A 17,565-nucleotide genomic window follows, 5' to 3' on the forward strand; every position below is an offset into this window, starting at 1 on the left:
GGTGGTGGTGGTGGTGGTGGTGGTGGTGGTGGTGGATGTGAGTTTGTGGGGTGGATGTGGTTGTGCTTCCCTTCTTTTGGATTTGCTGGTGTGAGATTATTTATTCCCTATGTTTTTATGGGTGTAGCTAACCTCCTTAGGTTGGAGTTTTCCTTCTGGCGCCTTCTGTAGGACTGAGTTTGTAGATGGATATTGTTTGAATTTGGCTTCTGCTGGGTATAGTAATCTAGGCTGGTATCTGTGGTCTCTTTGAGTTTGCAACACATCTATCTGTCCAGGCCCTTATGGCTTTTAGAGTCTCCACTGAGAAGTCAGGAGATATTCTACTAGGTCTGCCTTTATATGGTACTTGGTCTTTTTCCTTTGCAGCTTTTAATATTATTTCTTTCTTTCTGTGTTTAGTGTTTTGATTATTATGTGCTGAGGAAACTTTTCTGGTCCAATCTATTTGGTTCTGTATGCTTCTTGAACCTTTATAAACATCTCCTTCTTTAGGTTAAGAAAATTTTCTTCTATGATTTTTTTGAAAATATCCCTTGGCTGCTGGGCAGTGGTAGAGCACGCCTTCAATCCCAGCACTCGGGAGGCAGAGGCAGACAGATCTCTGTAAGTTTGAGGACCAGCCTGGTCTATAGAGTGAATTCCAGGACAGCCAGGGCTACACATGAAACCTTGTCTCGAAAAACAAAACAAACAAAAATTCCTGGGCCTTTGAGCTGTGATTCTTCTCCTTCCTCTATTCTTAGTATTCTTAGGTTTGGTCTTTTCATAGTATCCCAGATTTCCTGATGTTTGTGTTGAGATTTTTTTTTAATTTAACATTTTATGCTTTGACCATTTCTTCTATCATATCTTCAATGTCTGAAATTCTCTCTCCCATCTCTTGTATTCTCTTGGTGAAGCTTGTCTTTGTAGTTCCTATTCAAATTCCTAAATTTTTCATTTCCAGAATTCCCTCAGTTTGGGTTTCCTTTATTGATTCTATTTCCATTTCTAGGTCTTGGAAAGTCTCATCCCCAGTGCCATAGCCGACCCTCTGGGTAACCTCTCTTCACTGTCTCCCCCAATTCTAAGGAGACAAAATAAGCAGACCCTGTTTGTACACTCTGCTCTCCTCCTTCCTGGAACCCCTAGACTCCTAGCCTATCCCCACTCCTAAGTGTCAGCTCTCAATACACAGAAACACATTTTACCTGGAACCCTCAGTGACAACAACTATCAAGTTCAAAGAAAATTTCCTACCAGGCAACATACAGTCATCATACTCTGAAAATCCAGGGAGAAAACAGAAAACAAGGTACCCACCCAACCAAGAGAAACCTAGCAACCAGCACCTAGACCTATAATCATCTCATCCCTGATGCCTAGATGCCAGTGTAAAAACACAACAGCCGGGCATTATGTCTCCACTAGAGAGCCCAGTTATCCTACCACAGCAGGCCTTGAGTATTCCAACATAGCTGAAGCACAAGAAAACCACCGTAACACTGCCTGTATGAAGAAGATAAAGGTCCTTAAAGAGGGAATTAATAAACCTCTTAAAGAAATCCAGGAAATACATTGGCTCTAGAGGGACAGAAGGAGAGGGGGAGATCTGCAGCCTACCTGCTTTTTTGGCAGGGGTGGTTTTGGTTTAGCAGGGAGTGCCTACCGGAGTTGGGGTCTGGGATAAAGCAACAAGTGCGGAGAGGAAGCCTTGACGGGAAGGTCTGTGGGCTCCACGGGAGATGGGGCGGAGGGGAGGAAGGCTGCAGCTGGTGTTCTGTTGCAGAACTAGGGATAGGACTGGGAGATTGGGTTTGGAGGAGAGGAGGGAGTGGGGAAGGTCTTCATTTAGCTTGTCTGTTTCCCAGTCTGGTCAGCTAGTGTGTTGGAGGCTGGAATGCTAGAATGAGTTGAGGGAAGGAAGGTTGAGGAGGAGATCTTTGTGATCCATCCATTGGGGATGGGGTCAGAGAGGAATGGAAAACCGAAGCCAATTTTCTGCTGGGGATGAGACTGGGGGGATTGGATCTGGAGAAGCAGAAGGAGACCTGTGGCCTACCTGTTACCCTGACAGGATCAGCCCTTAGGTTAGCAGGGGTACCTGCTGGGTTAGGGGCTGAGGCAAAATAACTAGTGGGGAGAGGGAGGCTAGAAGGTGAAGATCTGTGGGATCCACAGGAGATAGGAAGGGCGGGGCAGGGAAGGCTGCCAAGCTGTTCTGCTGCAGAGCTGGGCATGAGACTGGGGGATTGGATCTAGGAGAAAGAGAAGAAAAATCTGCAGGTGGCCTACCTGGTTTTCTGGTAGGTGAGGCCTGTAGGCAATACAGGTTTTGACTGCCAGGAGTTGAAGTTGACCTTCAGGACATCTCGGGCCAACCAACACAGGAGTATAGTTGGCAGCTACATGGAAGATGCTTTGCAGAAATACCTGCTAGGTGCTGTAGGGAACAAGTTGACCGGAAGAGTTACTCTCCCTTCCTTTAGTCTAAAGGGCTAGAGGCTCTGATTGCAGAAAAGGGCAGAGCATGGTTCATCTGTGGCCAGAGTTGACTAGACCAGTGCTGTTCAATGGGAACAACTCTATGGTTTAAATTTTGTAGTAACCACATAAAAGTGGTAAGAGACAGGTGAAATTAATTTTGGTGGTATGCATTTCATTTAACTGGTTACATTCAAAATGCTGTTTTTTCAATATAAAAGGTTATTGAGACCATTTATTTTTTACACTAAATCATTGAAATCTGGTATGCATTTTATTTTTGCAGCGTATTTCTGTATGAACCAGGTACAGTTTGGCGGGTACTCTTAACATGTTCTATTCAGTGCAAGACAAGGCCATAAAGAGCACCCAACATCAGCTCCCGACAGCCTGCCCGCAGGACACTCTCCCTTGCCTTTCTGCATATTCTGACTGATAGTCCTCTCCTACAGGTGTATGTCCTCTGCCCTACTCAGTCTCTGGGCTCTGGTGGTTTTTCATCAGTACACTCTGGTCATTGGTAGTCAGACTCACCTTTTTAAAAAACTCTGTATGATCTTACTAGATATATGCTATGCCTTTAAGTAAAACCCACATCTCTTCCATGTAAGGTTGATATGTGTGTAACCTGTCCCAGTCCTGATGTCATTCTGCTTCCTACCATTGCTGTGTTGCTTTTCAACTTGCAGGGCTTTTGACATACTAGATCTCACTTAATTTTCAGAGCTGCCATATGAGATAGGTAGGGCAGAGCAAATAAACCATTTATCCACATTATTTAGGTGGAGAAACAGACTTGAGGAACTTAACAGGAGGTTTCCTAAGATTCTCCTAATAAGCAGCAGAACCAGGCTGGAAACTCATGTCCTTGGAGAATCTTTCCAATTCTATCTCTTGCTAGTTTCGTTTCCTTCTCTTTCTGTAGTGCATTGGCGCTGACAGTTCACCGGGGTTGCTGTGTCTTTTACTTTTTTCTGTGCCTATATATGTTATTTCCTCCCTGTGTGTCCTTCCACAACAGAGCCACTGCCAGAATCCTGTCCTTTCCTGAGTACCCTGGGTAAAATCCTGCTCTTTACGAATTCCTACTTTGGCCGGTCAATTCTCAACTATAATATGTAGTTACAACACATTTAAACATGTTTTTGCTTGCTTAGCAGATGCCTCACTGATTAGTGTATGGGACTGCATCCTTTTCTAGTGGAAGATGACACATTTAGGTATCCTTAGAGTAGCTCATATTTCCTCCCTTCTTTCCCATGGAAAGCCTTCCTACTTCATTTAGTCTTTATTAAAACTATGAAGTTGTGAATTTAGTTCTAATTTATATGCATGGAAGAGGTCACCCAAAGCCAGACATGCTTTTGATACCTTGATGTCTGAAATTTTGTTGCCTGTATTACCTACTACAAATGTGTCCTGTGTTGTCTTCTGGGGCCACTGTGTGCTTTAGAGTGCAAGACATGACCACTGTTGAACTGGAAGGGTAGATACTAATCAAAAAACACTCATATAACAATTTAGTTCCTGTTGAGGTTGGCACCATAGAGGGAGGGTTTGGGGAAATCCAGCGTAGCTTCCCTGAAGTAGACCTAAAGCTGAATCCTAAAGAATGAACGAGTCTCAGAGAGTTGAAAACTTGTCAAGGGGAGTGAAGCGAGAGGTAGGGACTTGTAAAGTTCCTGCAAACCATGTTCAAAAAATGTCAATTTAAAAAAAAAAAACAAAAACAAACCAGGAACCTCTAGACTGGGCATGGTGGCGCACACCTTTGATCCCAGGCACTCAGGAGGCAGAGGCAGGTGGATCTCTGTGAGTTTGGGCCTGGTCTACATGGTGATTTCCAGGATAGCTAGAGCTACAGTGGGACCCTGTCTCAAGGACACAAAAACAGGGAACCCCTGAAGGGTGTTGAATGTTCTGACTCATTTCTCTAAAGAACAACTGTGAAGACAAGCAGTAGCTCCTACAAGAGTTGAAGCTGAAAGTGGATGGAAGGAGGCCAGGTCTTCTGAGGTGAAGTCAAAGGTGCTGTATGCCATTGTTGAGGCCATGCTATGGAGGTGGATTCCTGGGATGCCAGGCAGTCATGTGAGAAGGGCTCAACTGATTCAATTACAGATCAAGGAACTTGAATTTCTGGCATGGGCCTGCATAGCACTGCTAGAGAGGAGTGTGTGTGGCCAGAAGCAGGGCTGGGCTGGGGCTAAGGACATTGGCTTCAGTTTTAACATTCTAGCTTTAAGGAGTTGCTGAAGGTGATCTGGTCTTTTTTTTCCCCCATAGCCTTTGAGAAAGCTAGTGGTACCACATTTTGTTGTTGTTGGGAATCAGATCTGGGGGAGCAGGGAGACTGAACCTAGACTTGGGATTGTGTTTTAACTACAGAAGCTCCACACACATTGCTCCGCTAGCCAAATCCTCCTCCTCTAATACCCTCCTGAAATTAGAAAGGAGAGCTTTCCTGGCCATGGCCTGCCTGGGACTGGAAGCCTATGGATCTTGTTCACCTTCCACGTACATTACCTCTGTTCATTCTAGTCCTGTTTCTCTTACCACTGACATTTGTCACGCATAGATCACTCTGATCCTGGGAGGAAAACCAAACAGTGAAACTATTTGTCTGGGATTTTCAAAGCACTTAACCAATATTCCCTCTTTCAGAGTCCTCACAGCCGTTCTGGAAGAAAGAAAGTGTATCTTGCTTCATTAAGTGTACTTGGAGTGGGTGTGCCCACTCCACACATGGCATTGTGTTGGAACTTGTCCCGTAGCACAGGACTATTCTGGGGAAGGCCTCAAAGTAAAGACAGACAGGTGTTATCAGTATGTGTTCATTTCACACTTGAGAAAACTGATGATACTTCAAAAGGATTTTGGTGTTTGTTTGTTTTTTTAAATTTTATTTTGTGTCTATGAATTTTTGTCTGTTTGTATATACACCATGTGTATGCTGAGAACTGAACCCAGGTCCAGTGCAAGAGCAGCATGTGCTCTTAACCACTGAGTTCTCTCTCCATGCCCCAATAAATTCAAAAGTTAAGGGATTTGGTGGTGGGGGCGGGGGTCAGAGATTTAGTGCTGTGAGCCCAGTATGAGGAGGGCACACAACTAAAATCCTACCACTTGTGTGTGTGTTGCAGTTCAAATGGGAAGGTATCCTGGCAGTTGGGAGCCAAGGAATACCACAAAATCCACACTATACAACAATCCTTACACAAGGTATTTTGGGGAGGGAAACCCCCAGGAGGGTGGCTGAAGCAGTAGAGAACTGGGCAGAAGACAGGGATTATATAGAGGTTTGGGGGAGGAGGGGCAGAGGGCAGGGAGGAGCCTTCCAGGGTGGCCCAGAATTGGAGGAATTATGTGGCCTGATCTTAAGGCAAACTCGGAGATTGGTGGTATTTTTTTCTGTAGGGTGGGGGCTGGCCACTGTCCTCAAGGGACTGGAACATAGCTGTTAGGGAAAGTTAGAAAAGTCTGGGGATGGGCCCTGGCCTTTGGAGCTCCTCAGGGGCAGGGCCTAGCCATTGAAGAAAGACTTAGAGTCAGAGGTGGAGCCTAAAGGGGAATCTCTGTACAAGGCCTGAGTCAGCGGGACTAGCCAACACTTAGAAGGTGGAGACAGGAGGCTTGCTGCAAGTCAGGGCGATCATGAACTACATAGCCAGGCATAACAAAACAACAAAAGTTTTAGACCTTTACTTAAAAATAATTTGGTCAGGGGCTGGAGAGAAGGCTCAGAGGTTACTAACACTGGCTGCTCTTTCAAAGGTCCTGAGTTCAATTCCCAGCAACCACAAAGTGTCTCACAACCACCTATAATGAGATCTGGTGCCCTCTTCTGTGCATGCTAGGAGAACACTATATACATAATAAATCTTTAAAAAAAAATTATTCGGTCAGCTTGATGAGTAAAAATTTATTCTATTCCTGAAATCCACATGGTGCAAGAAGAGAAGTTGTATACACACACACACACACACACACACACACACACACACACACACACACACACAAAAATAAAGTATTGGGTTTTTGTTTTTTTTTTTAATTTTGGGTGGTGGTGAGGGGCTGAAGAAATGGCTCACTGGGTAAAGCTACTTGCCACCAAGCCTGATCGCCTGAGTTCATTTCTCATACTCAACATGGCAGAAGGAGATTGTCCTCTGACATTTTGGTGTGCACTATGGCACACAGACACATTGATATGTGTGTGTGTGTGTGTGTGTGTGTGTGTGTGTGTAAGGAAGGGGGAGACAGGGTTTCTCTATGTAGCCCTGGCTGTCCTAGAACTTTCTATGTAGACCAGGCTGGCCTCAAACCCAGAGATCTGCCTGCCTCTGCCTCTCAAATACTGTGTGCCACACCATTTGGGCACAAATGAGTTCTAGGACATCCAGGGCTACAAAAAAAGACCTTGTCTAAAAGATGATGATGATGATGATGATGATGATGATGATGATGATCTGCAGATTCATGAAGCGTTTCATGCTTTTGAGTCTCACTGGATGTATGAACCACTCTTAAGGGCAGGCCCCATGCAGAGTAGTAGGTGACAACACAAAATGAACTCAATGTTTTTATAGATTTTCAGTCTCATATTCTGCTTTGTTTGGACATTTATTTATTTTTCTTTCTGGTTCTTTGCTTGTAGATTATGGTTTCCAATTTTGTGCTATTATGGATTTTGTCTGTCTGTCTGTGTTTCTTGTGCTTTTTCTTTGTGTTTTTCAAATTTTTTTATCCCAGTTTGTTTGTTTGGCTTTCCTGATTTTGAGAGAGAGAAAGGTGTGGAATTGGGTGGGTGGAGAGGAAGGATCTGGGAAGGGTTTGGGGAGGGGAACCCTGATCAGATTATATTATATGAGAAAAGATATTTACAGTAAATACATATATGTATATATATATACATATATGATAGTAGGTAGAATGATAACCTGTTAATGCTGACTATGTGAACACCTTAGAATCCCCTCCACTTTTAAAAAAAAAAAAGATACAAAGCAAAGAACAATAAGACTGCAACCCACAGAACCAGGGAGGCTACATAGCAGGGGGGACCTTAAGATGACTGTGGCTTATAATAAGTTTTGGTTTTATTCAATTACTGGGCAAGCCTCAGTGAAACATTTCACTATTAGGATAAGAATTTGTACTGTATCAAGCTGATAATAGGAAAATAAATAAATAAATAAAAATGGAAAAAAAAAAAGAGCTACAATATAGCTGGGAAGTAGTGGCGCATGCCTTTGATCCCAGCACTCGGGAGGCAGAGACAAATGAGTCTCTCTGTGAGTTCGAGGCCAGCCTGGTCTACAAACTGAATTCCAGGGCAGGCTCCAAAAGCTACACAGAAAAACCTTGTCTCAAAAAACAAGAAAAGCAAAACAAAAAAAGAACTACAATATAAATGTTCAAATGTGAACTGTCTTATTGTGCTAATGAGTCCCAAAGCCTAGTCCTTGTACCTTTCTCCCCCGGATAAGCAGATAGCAAAGAAGACTTGTTGAACCATTTCACCTCTTATTGGTATATTTATTAAAAATATGGGTGGCAGAACTTGCCAGGAAGTTACAGGGGGCTGGCTGTAAGCTTGATACCCTAAGTTTATTCCCTGGGAACCACATAGTAGAAGGAGAGGTCTGACTCCCAAAGTTCTCGTCTGACCTCCCCCCCGCAGGCCAAGGCAGGAATATTGTGATGTGCATATGCACACACAAGATAAATAAATAAAATGCAGGGGCTGAGGAATGGCTCATCAGTTCAGAGGGTTCATGGCTCTTGAGGAGAACCTGAGTTTGTTTGCAACTCCAGTTCCTCAGGTTGCCTCAGGCTGTGCACTCCCAAGCTCATACCCTCATCCGAATCTACATAGTTCAAAACAATAAACCCATAAAATGTAAAGAAAAAAAAAGGACCGTCTTACTATGTAGGCATGCACTATCATAATCATCTTCTAGAATACTTTCTCAGATATATATACTCGCTTGCCTTTTGAGTATGAAATAATGAGAGTTCCTTTTTTATAGCTTACATTAAAGCTAAAGTTATCCACAGTAGAGCCAGCCTTGTTGGCGGAGGTGTGGGTGAGCCAGCCTTGAAGTTGTAAGCGTGGGAGAGTTGTCCCCACTACTTGTCTGCTATATGGTGTGTGAGAGGGAAGAGATGCCCCCATTACCCCTTACAACCCTTATCACCTGCAGTAGAGGAGAGAGCTGACCATGCCCTTCACCAAGGCAGCACAACAGAGCTGCCCAGTGGTCAAAGGTGAGGGTGACCCAGCCCCCATGTTATGAGCAAAGGAGAGCTGTCTCCACTATTCATCTGACATGTGGTTGCATGGGCTGAGGAGAAATGCCCGCCCCCCACCTCCTGCCCATCAACGTCTGAGATAGATGGAGGAGCTGGCCCTGGGGTCCTAAGAGCAGGAGGGCTCTCCCTGCCCCCCACTAGCTGCTGCACTGGGGAACACAACAGGTAGGCAATACCTACCCTAATGATGTGGGAGAAATGACCCTGAGGGTGTGAAAGCAGGAAAACTGGCCCCACCCCTCACTCATTGCTGCAAGAGGTGAGTTAGCCGGGACAAGGCTGGAGAGCTCACCCTGGTGGTGAGGGCAGGGGAGAACTGGAGGGCGGACCAACTCTACAGCTGCCCGGGCCCAGAACCAGGGTTATGACTTGACCTGCCCCAACATCCACCCCATCTGTCTGCTGGAGCACATGAAGAGACCTGACCCACAGACCCAAAGCTCCAGGATCTCCACAACATTTAGGGCAACAACAGAGTATCCAAGAAGAGTCCTAATGTAATAGAAACCAGAGTTCTCGAACCAAACCAATGACTTTTTGCAGTGAACACTTGCAATTTTTTTCTCTTAAATTTTGTTTTATTGGGGGGGGGGTGCAGGGGCAGAGGGCAGATTTGAAGGGACAGGGAAATGAATAGGATCGAGATACATCATGTAAAAGACACATAGAATAAATAAAAACAAATTTTAAAAAAAGCTAAAGTTGTCTTAGAACCTGGCATGGTGGAGCACTCTTGTAATCCTGGACTCTGGAGGATGAGACAAGAAGATCCAGAGTTTGAGATTAGTGTGGGCTCCGTGGTGAGACCCTGACTTAGAGTAGTTAACTGGTAAGAAAGAACATTGGCCCAAACCCTTCACATTCCATCTTCACCTCTATTCAAAGTCTTTATGTAAAATTGTGTCATATATAAAGTGGAATGTTTCCAATGAATTATCATTATCAAGCATTAACATTTTTTATTTGTTAATAATCTGGAGTAATTCATGTACTGAATCTCAGACTTAGTCTGAGGTCAAAAGAAGTGAGGAAACCTTGATTCAACGGGATTATTGTTACTGACACTGTAGTAATTCTAGAGACCATCTTGCTTGTATTATGGAAGAGAGAAACCAAGTAAATATACTGGCATTGTTCAGGAGAGGGATTCTCACTATCTGAAAAGGAAGAGGAAGTTTGGAATGGAAGGCTGGGAATGTAGCTCAGCAGTAGATTGCCTAGCATGTGTGAGTCCGAATTCAGTTCTTGACAGTGAAAAGAGAAAAAGTATGGAATGGAGAAAGTGAGGAAGCATCCTGTCATACTGATTTCAGTTTGGAAATTGTCAGTTCGAACGTAAAATGTGGGAAGTATGTTGAGAAGGACACTCAGGAGCAGTGTCTGGCAGATCCTAGCTGCTTGTGTCAAAGTCCATTTCCTATCCTACTTAAAGGAACCAGGGGTCCTCAGAAAAACGTTTTATTCCAGGTCGACATATGGAACAAGGTGAACTGGAGTGTCTTTCTGTGTCAGAGAACAAAGACATTGTCAGTGGCAGATGGGGACTTGTTAAAAGGACACAGGGGTCTTGTTTGTAGACGTTCCCATTTCCTAGTTGGGACTTTGTGTTTCCCTTTTATTTACATTCACTTTATGCTGAATTTAAAGTTTAGCATTACAGTCCATATTTTTTAAAAGATACTATCTTTATTTATGTTTATATGTGTGTCCATGGGTTTGTGCCTGAAGTTCCTGCAGAGGCCAGGAAAGGGCATTGGATCCCCTGGAGGTGGAGTTACATGCAGTTGTGAGCCCCTCAGCTTGAATGCTGGGAACTGGACTCAGGTCCTCTAGGTGAGCAGTTCACACTCTTTTTTTTTTTTTTTTTTTTTTTTTTTTTGGTTTTTCGAGACAGGGTTTCTCTGTGTAGCTTTGTGCCTTTCCTGGAACTCACTTGGTAGCCCAGGCTGGCCTCGAACTCACAGAGATCCGCCTGCCTCTGCCTGCCGAGTGCTGGGATTAAAGGCGTGCGCCACCACCGCCCGGCGCAGTTCACACTCTTAACCAGGTCCCTTCTTCAGCCCGTCTCCAGTACACACACAACCTAGGGCGTATCCATGGAAGTGAAAGGACAGCATTTAGGAGTTGGCTGTCTTCCTCACCTTGTTGGGTCTGTCATGAATGTCACACTCTAGGCCAGCTGACTCTCCTGTCATTCACCACCTCCTTGTAGGAATGCTGGGATGTACTACTACATCTGGCTCTTCATGTGGGTTCCAGAATTGGAACTTAATTGAAACTTAGCTCGGCAGGCTCATTTGGCACTTTCACCCACTGAACCAGGGAACAAACAACAAAAAGCATTCTAGTCAATCCCAGCACTCTGGAGGCAGAGACAGGCAGATCTCTCTGGGTTCGAGGCAAGCCTGGTCTACATGGGGAGTTCCAGGCCAGCTAGAGCTACACAGTGAGACCCTGTCTCAAAACAACAGTAACAAAAACTCAGTACTCTTTTTGGGCCACCAACCCTGTGTCGAGCCCCAGAGTTTGGCCTGGCACACTTCCCACCTATGCCACTATATCAGCCAAATGGTTCCGTAAAGAAACATCTTTCAGACACTTGGTGGCTTTTCATCACTCATACCTGTGGCATCCTAGGCAGTAGTTTCATGGGTGTTGTTAAAGGAATTGGGAAGATGTGAACTTTTTTTTTTATGCTTTTTTGGGTTTTCTAGGTCAAGTGAATCATTTTCACAAGTCACCCTAGACCGCTTATGGGATGAGAAGGCAATATTTTAAACATTCTTTTAAACGGTGGGAGGAGATTTCAGGTGCAGCTCTATGTTAGAGCCTTGGGCTAGCATGCAGAAGGCACCAAGGGGGCAAAGGCTAATGAACTGGAATGTGTAGCTTCAGGGGAGGAAACATAGGTGTGATCACTTGTTGTCGGCTTAAGAGAGCGATGGAAGTGTTTCAGACGAGGAGCAGTAGTAGAGAGAGCCGGCTAGAGGGATGGCTCAGCCGGGAAGAGTTCAGTCACCCACGTCAGGCAGCTCACAACCAACCCGTTACTCCAGCTGCAGGGAGGCTGATGCCCTCTTCTGGCTTCCATGGTCACCTTCATACACATGGCAGAAGCACAGACAGCACATTAATAAAAAGAAATCTTTTAAAGTAAAAAAATAGTAACAGATATAAACACTTGGGTAAGTGGTTGTTGGAGAACAGAATTCTCCAAACACAGCCCATTTAAAAGGAAAGAATAGATTTTTACCGATGAGAAATCTCAGGTAATCATGATACTGTCACGTTACCAACATCACTTACAGTGTGTCCGAATATTCAGCTTGGGTGGGCATGGTGGCCCATCCCAACAATAACAATGCTTGGCAGGCTGAGGCAAGAGGATAACTAATTTTAGTCTAGCCTGGGCTACATAGTGAGTTCCAAGCCAGTTTGGAATACAGAGTGAGATTCTGTGCCAAGCAAACAAAAATATTTAACCTGATTTTAATCATGAGGAGACATCAGACATTTCCCAAACGTATGCCATTCATGCAACAGGACAACTGGCTTGGACTCTTCAAAATATTGTGTGGGGGTGGGGAGATGGCTCAGTCGGTAAAGAGCTTGCTGTACAAATGTGAAGACCTGAATTCAGAGCCACAGCACCCATGTGAAAAACTGGAGCTGATAGATCTGTAATTCCAGTTCTGGGAAAGCAGAGACATTGGAATGTTAAGGGACAGATGGCAGTCAAGGGACAGATGTAAAGAATATTGATAAGACAGATGGGGAAGTTTGAATACTACCCCACGTTAGATAATAGTCTATCAAAGTTAGCTTATCGGGCATGCTGATGGCAGTTCCTGTAGAGTCTCTCAAGGTACTTAGTATGTATACACTAAAGTAATTAAAGTAAAATGTCACGATGTCTCCACAATTTTTAAATGAGAAAAAATGTACAGTGTAGAAGAAGCAGCGGGTGTGGGCTGAGGATGTGACTCGGTTGCAGCATTTACCTGTGCAAGCATGAGGACTGAGTTAGGATCACCAGAGCCCGTAGAAAAGCCAGCACACGTTTGGGGTTTTGTTGTAGTTGTTCTGCTTTATGTTTTTGTTTGTTTTTTGTTTATTTGTTTATTTGTTTGGTTTTTCAAGACAAGGTTTCTCTGTGTAGCCCTGGCTGTCCTGGAACTCTCTCTGTAGACCAGGCTGGCCTCAAGCTCACAGAGATCCTCCTGCCTCTGCCTCCCAAGTGCTGGGATTAAAGGCATGCGCCACCACTGCCCAGCTAGGCCAGTGTAATTTTAATTCCACTTCTGGTGTACAGAGAACTTGCTGGCTAACCAACCCTGCCAAATTGGTAAGCTCCAGGTTCCATGATAGTTCCTATCTCCAAAACAAGGTGGAGAGCGATAGAAGATGTCAGCCTCTGCACCCCTCCACCCCATTCCGCCCCGCCCCACCCCACCCCGCCCCACCTGCCGTGTGTATGCACTGGCACAGGCACATCTACGCACACATATACCACAGGTTGTCCTTTGACATCCACATGCACCTCCCAAAGATAAGTAAGTGTAAAGCTTATAAGTAAAAACAGAGGGAAGGGAGGTGAAAAGAAGGGAGAGACTGGCAAACAGTGTGACAACAGGGTCCTCAACCTTCCTAATGCTGTGACCTTTCCTCATGCTGTGCTGACCCCAACCATAAATAATCTCCCTGCTACTTCAGAACTGTAATTCTGCCACTGTTAGCAATTGTAATGTAAACATCTAATATGCAGGATATCTGATATGTGACCCCTGTGAAAGGGCCGTTTGATCCGAAAGGAGTGGCACCCCACGAGTTGAGAACCACTGATCTAGATGAAGAGTGTTACCGTCTTGCTCCTTCAGCTTTAGTACTGCTTGAAATTACTCAGAATTGAATATGGACTAGGGTAACTTGATGGAGAGAAGGGTGTGAGCGATTAAAAGGGGGATGATGGAGAATGGGTAGAGGCCATAGTAGACATAGCATCCTTAGGTCTCCTAAATGTAGAGAAGTTGTCAGGGATGAATTTCCCAAGGTTTTAGGTCCCCCTGATGAAAGGTATTTATTCACACACCTAATTGTGTAGGTAGTAAAGGCTGAGGAGTCGTGTTCTTGAAGGGCTGAGGGAATGATGTGCCAGAGTGGGAGAGTGAAATGAGGTGATTTGAGTTGGTAGTGGTAGTTTGTTGGTAGCTCGTTGGTTTGTTCCAGTATTTCAGGCTTGAGGCAGTGTACCTGCTGAAGGTGTCATTGATAACATATTAAAAAAAGACAGTCCCCAGTGTTAGAAATAGGGCTTCCAACTGAAGTTTCTGAACAAGGCAAACTTTACTCTCAATCAAATATGCTGAGTGAAGAGCAAACACATAGAAACAGGAAATTTGTCATGCTAGAAGAAGGTTCTAAAGGACATTGAAGTCTCTAGTTGGATAATCTGCATCAGAAAACCTGTCTCTGGAGAGTGCATACTTGAGTTTAAATCTCTACTCTCCAGGTTGAAGCTAAGTGGAACCTGACCTTTGGTGCTACATTTCTATGGAGGAAAGACCTGCACAAGCTATGTTTTTCTCCTGACCAGCTCAGTCTCATGCCAAACTACTTTATTCTCTCCTTTGCCTCCTCCCTGGTCTCTCATAGTTTAACCTGAAGTCTTCCTCCCAGATCTGTACTCGGACTTGAAACCAGGATGACCCAAACTTTCTCTTTCTCTTTCCACCTACCAGGCCTGCCTAACATAGGCATTTCTTCCTCCTTCACTTCATCGCTCATTTTCCCTCTTTAAGCTCTTAGTTTATTTTAAAAAAAAAAAAAAGTGTGAGTTCGCTTAGGTAAGGGTACAGTGAAACCACCAAATTAGACCACTCCATGGGTAGAGAGAAAGGTTTATTGGTGATCAGACTACCAAGGCTATTTCTCAGTAACAGAGAAGAACAAAGTGGTGGAAAAGCAGTCGGATTTTATGTGACATCCAGCAGGGTGGGGTCTTTGAGCTGATACTGGCTGTTCAGATTGATAGGAACTGAATGCCCTTATAGAAAGTAGTTGACTTTTTGGGTAGGATTAAGGGAGGTTCCTGGTAGTTTAAGGGAAGTTCCTGGTGAGCAGAAACCCACCTTTAGGCCTTTGTTTAGCCAATAACAATCCTGTTTACCAGACCAAAATCACTGAAGGTCCAGGGGTTGGGGGTGGGGACTTAACATGACAATCTGCTTGTTCTCCATCATACCTGCCCTGTCCTGTATTGTTTTGTTTTTTTAGTAGAGCCTATAGTGGCTGGTCATGTCAGCTGATCTTTGTCCATGCCCCCAGCAGTCTTCTTCAGTAGATAATTGACACTTGCTTTCAGTTTTGTAGCCCTGATCATGCCACAGCTCAAATGCAGTCCAGCTAAGCTTGAGCTCAGTGTTAGACTTCATGCTATGACTGAGTCTTCATGCTATAGACTCAGTTCCCACCTCTCAAAAACAGAAAAGTGTTTCCAAGTTCAAATAAATCTTCTCAGTTTTGCTGGGTGGTGGTGGCGCACGCCTTTAATCCCAGCACTCGGGAGGCAGAGGCAGGCGGATCTCTATGAGTTCAAGGCCCACCTGGTCTACAGAGTGAGTTCCAGGAAAGGCGCAAAGCTACACAGAGGAACCCTGTCTCAAAAAAACAAAACAAGAACAACAACAACAAAATCTTCTCAGTTTTGATAGGGGTATGGAAAGCCAGTTTCTTTCCAGAGTCAAGAAGAAGGTAAGAGGAGGCCCAGGGTGTACCAAGGTAAAAATGGGCTTGCTCTGGAAGTCTCTGTCTGGGTGGATTCAGAGCCAGCTTGAGATTGGGAGGAGGATATTATGGGTACACTGCAAAAAGCAGCGAGCGGTTGGCACCAGAGACAGTCTTGACAAGCCCTTTCAAGAGGCCCTTTCTGGCAGGGGCTGCGGACCCTGGGGTTTAGACTAAACCTGCTTGTCTGTATCCCTATTGCCTGGCAGTGTCTGAAGCAGTGCTGTTCAGTAACGCTCCCTGTTAGAGGAAGACAAGATACTGGACCCTATAGGACAGTTAAGAGAAGCACCTAGACAGACATCAGGCCATACCTCCCGTTAGATGCTGTGGCTAATGGCCTGGTTAGTATTTACTCCTGAGGACAGGATGAGACTCTGATGAATTTTAAGTAGACAAATTGGTGAATTTGCATTATAGTAAGCTCATCACTATCAACTCCCAGCTCTGCTTGGTCCTTAGTTCTATTGAGATTCTTCTTTTGAACTAACCATCTCTAGTGTCTTGTCTGTTTTATGTTGTTTTGTTTTCTTTCTCTTTCTTCCTCCTATCCTGCATCACTCTCTCCTGGGTCCTTCTTCTTTGATGTCTTCCTCTCTCTGACCCAAAGATCAGCCAGTAAAAAGCAGTCTCACCTGTCCAGGTAAGAGGGATGCCTCTGGTGGAAAGATCCCCTGCTTGGCATTTTTAAATTTGTGTAGGGTGGTGGTGGTGGTGGTGGTGGTGGTGGTGGTGGTGGTGGTGGTGGTGGTGGTGGTTGGTTGGAGAGTAGGGAGTACTGTTTTGTTTTTGACACTACAGTCTCACAGTATAACCCAGGCCAGTCTGAAAAGGCCAGGCTGCCTTAAACTCAGCAGTCTTCCTTCCTCAGCCTCCCAAGGGCCGGGATTGTAGTCGTCTACCACCTCATCTGGCTCTCTTGAAAAGTTAGTATCCTCACAAAGTTCAGAATTAAGCACAAAAAGAATATAAAGAGACGTCTCCAGTCCTGTGCCTATTCCCCAGACAACCACTTTCCCACCTCGGAGACAACCAATGTTGTTTCTTTTGTACTCTGCAAAGATATGCTAGATATTTGCATATATAGCAAATACGCAAACATACCATCTTTTCCCTTTTATCTACTGCTTTAAATGCCCACATAAATCTCTTTTTTTTCCTTAATAGCATCATAGAGGTCATTCGTTACACACAGTTCTGTAAGGACAAGTTCTGTATTGTTATATAGATATGAGATCATTTCTGGTGCTCTCATTGTGCACAGGGATTCTGAACATAAGCTTCCACTTAGTCACTCTTTACAGCTAGGAAGGGAACTGCCCCTTCCTGAGAGCAGCAGCTACTGATTCTGGAGCTGTGAACTTGAACTCATTCTAAAAAGCCAAGCCACAGCAGTGTTCTAAGTTTGTTTTCTGTTCCTGTATCAGTCCTAATTAAAGAAGAGATCAATAAATAAATCTATTGGTTGGTGATATGTGGTACTTAGAGGGTTTGGGGTCTTAATTTTTAAGCAGGATACCACAGGCTAGCTGTAGGGCTGGTCTGATTGTGAGGTTGGAGTACATGGTCACCAATAGACCAGACTCCTATTCTTCCATGGTATCCAGAAGATAAATTGACTTTTCAGAGGCTCAGGCTATTGGTATGCTCCTGTTCAGGTTGCCATTTCCCTGGTCTGTTAGTTCTAAATGTTCAGGTGCCACCTTAGAGAGGTGAGATTTTCAGGGACAAAGAGATGAAGCCATTCAGTGCTCTGCTGTGCTCATAGAGGCCTCTGTATGTGCCGGCCCACCATGTCCTTCCAGTCTCCTCCTCGTTTGCAGATCATCACCTAACACTAACTAGCTGTTTGTTTTTCTTGCATTCATTTTCTCTGCTGCTCCGTTCTGTTCCATCAGCCCCATTGCAGCCTGGTAAGACCCAGCAAGCACATGGATGTTTGCACAGCCTTGCTGTTGTCTCTCTGTTGTCTCTCTTCATACCTGCTGACTATTAAAGAGA

The 17,565-nt window shown here is 44.6% G+C and overlaps 1 protein-coding gene across 11 annotated transcripts in view; it reads left to right on the plus strand.

The window, feature by feature from the left end:
- Positions 1-17,565, plus strand: part of Arhgef11 (Rho guanine nucleotide exchange factor 11) — a 128,208-nt gene that overhangs the window by 54,462 nt on the left and 56,181 nt on the right. For 8 of the 11 annotated variants that reach the window (XM_052731855.1, XM_052731858.1, XM_052731861.1 and 5 more), the window contains 2 exons: positions 16,175-16,207; positions 17,463-17,477. The exons of 1 other annotated variant lie outside the window; for it this stretch is intronic. In XM_052731855.1, the coding sequence (XP_052587815.1) occupies positions 16,175-16,207; positions 17,463-17,477 (48 nt within the window). The remainder of the gene's footprint in view (positions 1-16,174; positions 16,208-17,462; positions 17,478-17,565) is intronic. 2 more of the 11 variants (XM_052731859.1, XM_052731862.1) reach the window with 2 other exon arrangements.

The sequence above is a fragment of the Peromyscus californicus genome, unplaced genomic scaffold (assembly GCF_007827085.1).
Source record: "Peromyscus californicus insignis strain IS unplaced genomic scaffold, ASM782708v3 Scaffold_9__1_contigs__length_137607984, whole genome shotgun sequence".
Classification (NCBI taxonomy): domain Eukaryota; kingdom Metazoa; phylum Chordata; class Mammalia; order Rodentia; family Cricetidae; genus Peromyscus; species Peromyscus californicus.